Source organism: Cynocephalus volans, chromosome 16 (assembly GCF_027409185.1).
Source record: "Cynocephalus volans isolate mCynVol1 chromosome 16, mCynVol1.pri, whole genome shotgun sequence".
In the NCBI taxonomy this organism is placed as follows: Eukaryota; Metazoa; Chordata; class Mammalia; order Dermoptera; family Cynocephalidae; genus Cynocephalus; species Cynocephalus volans.
The window spans coordinates 22511455-22514480 of NC_084475.1; the positions used below are offsets into that span (position 1 = coordinate 22511455).

The window sequence follows — 3026 nt, forward strand, 5'->3', positions numbered from 1 at the left end:
TAGGTTCTGTCACCTTCCCTCAGGGTCCCTCAGTTTCTGTCACCTTCCCTCAGGTTCTATCAACTTCCCTCAGAGTCCCTCAGGTTTTGTCACCTTCCCTCAGGGTCCCTCAGGTTCTGTCAGCTTCCCTTGGGTTCTTTCACCTTCCCTCAGGGTCCCTCAGGTTTTGTCAGCTTCCTTCAGGGTCCCTCATGTTCTGTCACCTTCCCTCAGGTTCTGTCACCTTGCCTCTTGTTCTGTCAGCTTCCCTCAGGTTCTGTCACCTTCCCTCAGGGTCCCTCAGTTTTTGTCACCTTCCCTCAGGTTCTGTCAACTTCCCTCAGGTTCTGTCACCTTGCCTCTTGTTCTGTCAGCTTCCCTCAGGTTCTGCCACCTCCCTCCTGGTTTTATCAGCTTCTCTCAGGTTCTGTCAGCTTCCCTCAGTTTCTGTCACCTTCCCTCAGAGTCCCGCAGGTTTTGTCACCTTCCCTCAGGGTCCCTCAGGTTCTGTCAGCTTCCCTCAGGGTCCCTCAGTTTCTCTCACCTTCCCTCAGGTTCTGTCACCTTCCTTCAGGGTCCCTCAGGTTCTGTCACCTTCCCTCAGGGTCCCTCAGGTTCTCTCAGGTGAGGTTGAGAGGGTGTTGGGTGGTCACCAGGGAAGGGGTCCGGGCCTGATGGGCCCATGTGGGGCTGGATGGGGCGGACCGAGGGGCTCCCAGACTCACGCTGGGCAGAATCTGCTCTAAAGGACCCAGTCTGAACCTAGCACACCCCTCGCCCCCCCTTCACCCTGCTGGTCCATGGGATCCGCTCCCACCCTGCCTGCTAGGGGGCGCCTGACATCACTTCCTTTGCCTTTCAGCTCCCCAGGGACCAGAGCAAGTGCACAGCTGCAGAAATTTCTGGAAGTTCAAACTTCGCAACCTCTGCAGGTCCCCACTGAATCGGAGCCCAGTTCACCCACGCCCACCCCAAATCTCCAAACGAGAAACACCTCTCTCCTCCTCCTCCTCTTCCTCCTGCTGCTTAGCATCTCAAGGCGCCCCCCCATACCTGGGCCAGACCCCGAGATCCCCAGCAAGTCCTGCTCTGCTGTCCACCCCGACAGGAGGCAGGCAGCTTGGCCATGTGCCCTCCAGTCAGCGTGCGGTACGAGGAACAGGGCATGTCCTACCTCTATGCTTCCTGGATATATCATCTTCAACATGGAGACCAGCTACGTATTTGTTTCACTTGCTTCCAGGCTGCCTTTCTGAGCTTTAAGGACTTGCTGGAGTTAGAGGACTTGGAAGATGAAGACTGGGACCCTGAGCTGATGGAGGACGCTCAGGCAGGGCCTGAGCAGGAGGGATCTCTGGAGATGGGGCCCAGCTGGGGGCAGGACCAAGGGCAGCCTTCACAGGGGGACTCTCAGGCTTGGGGGCCTGGGGCCCTGGCATCAGCTCCAGCAGGGTTAGAAGAAGTGGGCCTGGATGACCACTTTGTGCCCACTGAGCTGGAGCCAGAGGACACAGTGCCCCTGGGTCTGGGCCCTGAGGATGCTGACTGGACCCAGGGCCTTCCCTGGAGATTTGGTGGGCTTGCTACCTGCTCACACTGGCCAAACTCCCTGCCTGCGTAGTGAGGGTTTCTCAAAGTAGAGCTGGGCACCACCTGGGCCATGGACCCTGCCCAGCCTGAGGCCTTTTTACTGGACCTGCACATTTTCTTCATGGTGGGCTGCTTTGATGGCATCTATCTCCAGAAATTGACTCCAGGACAGTGCTGGAAACTATTGCTACAGCCCGATGAGGTGTGGGTGGTGAGTCTCCAAGATGCACCCAAAGAGCATGACCTACACCGCTGGAAGCTGAGCATTCTGGAAACCACCTCTCCAGGGCAGAGTGAAGAGCTTGTCCCTGCAGACATAGCCCTACAGAAGAGAGGATTCACCATTGTCTCTTTTTCACCCTGGACCAAAGGGGAAGCTGAGGAGGGGGACTTAGCCTCTCAGCCACAGTCCTCCACCCAGGGACATGATCCCAGGACCACTAAGACCTGGAGCATTAGGCCCACAGGGCCTGGGGAAAGCCTGGCTGTTGTGCGAGCCTCGGCCCTGGGGGAGCTGCCCCATTTCCAGCTCCTCAATCCAGGGTCCCAGATGTCAGGAACGAAGACCCAAGTGGCCACCCTTGTCCTGGCTGTCTCAGGACACCAATTGTCCTTTCACAACAGCCAGGGAGCAATTGACCAAGCATGGAGAACCTTTGCCTGTGAAGGGACCGGGTAATGGGGCCTGACATCAGCTCAGAGAGAAGGGTCACCAATATTCATAACTGGGAGATAAGTTCTTATTAGTTGATCGTTGACATGACCTAGGTGTGGTCATCCAGGTGTGAACATTTGCTGTGGCATACTTGACATGGGGGGCAGGGGGCAGAACTGTACACCTGCTCTAACCTGGCCACAGGAAGGGATGTTGCTTGTGCGACACACAACAATCTCTGGGGTGACCTAGACGTGTTCTCAACTTTGCTGGGACAATCTCTGGGGCACCACAAGACCTTGTCAGCAGCACTGAGGTTTCTGGTCTGTAGTAGGTGGAGACCTAGTTTCATATATTAGCCTTTTATGCAGTTTGGCCATTTAATTCCCTTTGCTTTGTATGTTATTTTAAATTAAAGTCAGAAAAGCTTTGCATCAAGCCCTTGTGCGGTCATTCCTCGGCAAGTACATTTTGATTGTCTTCATCCTTGTACTGTCAGTGTCTGAGCTGAGCTACCTCTGCAGGCTGAAATCCCACCAGATGGTGGGAGCGTGGGACAGATGAGATTCTTGTCAGTGTTTTACCTCTCAGTGGGACTTTGTTTCACAGGTAGTTATCAATCACATTATTTATAAACAAATACACACTGAAAATAAAGAAGGTCCATGTTTTGAACAATAGTGTGTCATCAAATACAGGCTTTATTGTAAATATATGCCCCAGAGTTTTTGAAAAAATCTATAGGCCAAACCATGTGTAAAGGATGCTCACGAGACAGGTGGTGGTGGTGATGACGGTGAGG

General features: G+C 54.2%; 1 protein-coding gene across 1 annotated transcript; it reads left to right on the forward strand.

Moving 5' to 3' along the window:
- Nucleotides 1–1105: 1105 nt before the first annotated feature.
- On the forward strand, nucleotides 1106–1600 carry LOC134364424 (testis-expressed protein 19-like). The gene has a single exon (XM_063080347.1). The coding sequence runs from the start codon at nucleotides 1106–1108 to the stop codon at nucleotides 1598–1600; it is 495 nt and encodes a 164-aa protein (XP_062936417.1).
- Nucleotides 1601–3026: the final 1426 nt, after the last annotated feature.

Coding starts and splice junctions, on each gene's coding strand:
- LOC134364424 (XM_063080347.1), top strand. CDS start 1,106: ATGTGCCCTCCAGTCAGCGTGCGGTACGAGGAACAGGGCATGTCCTAC.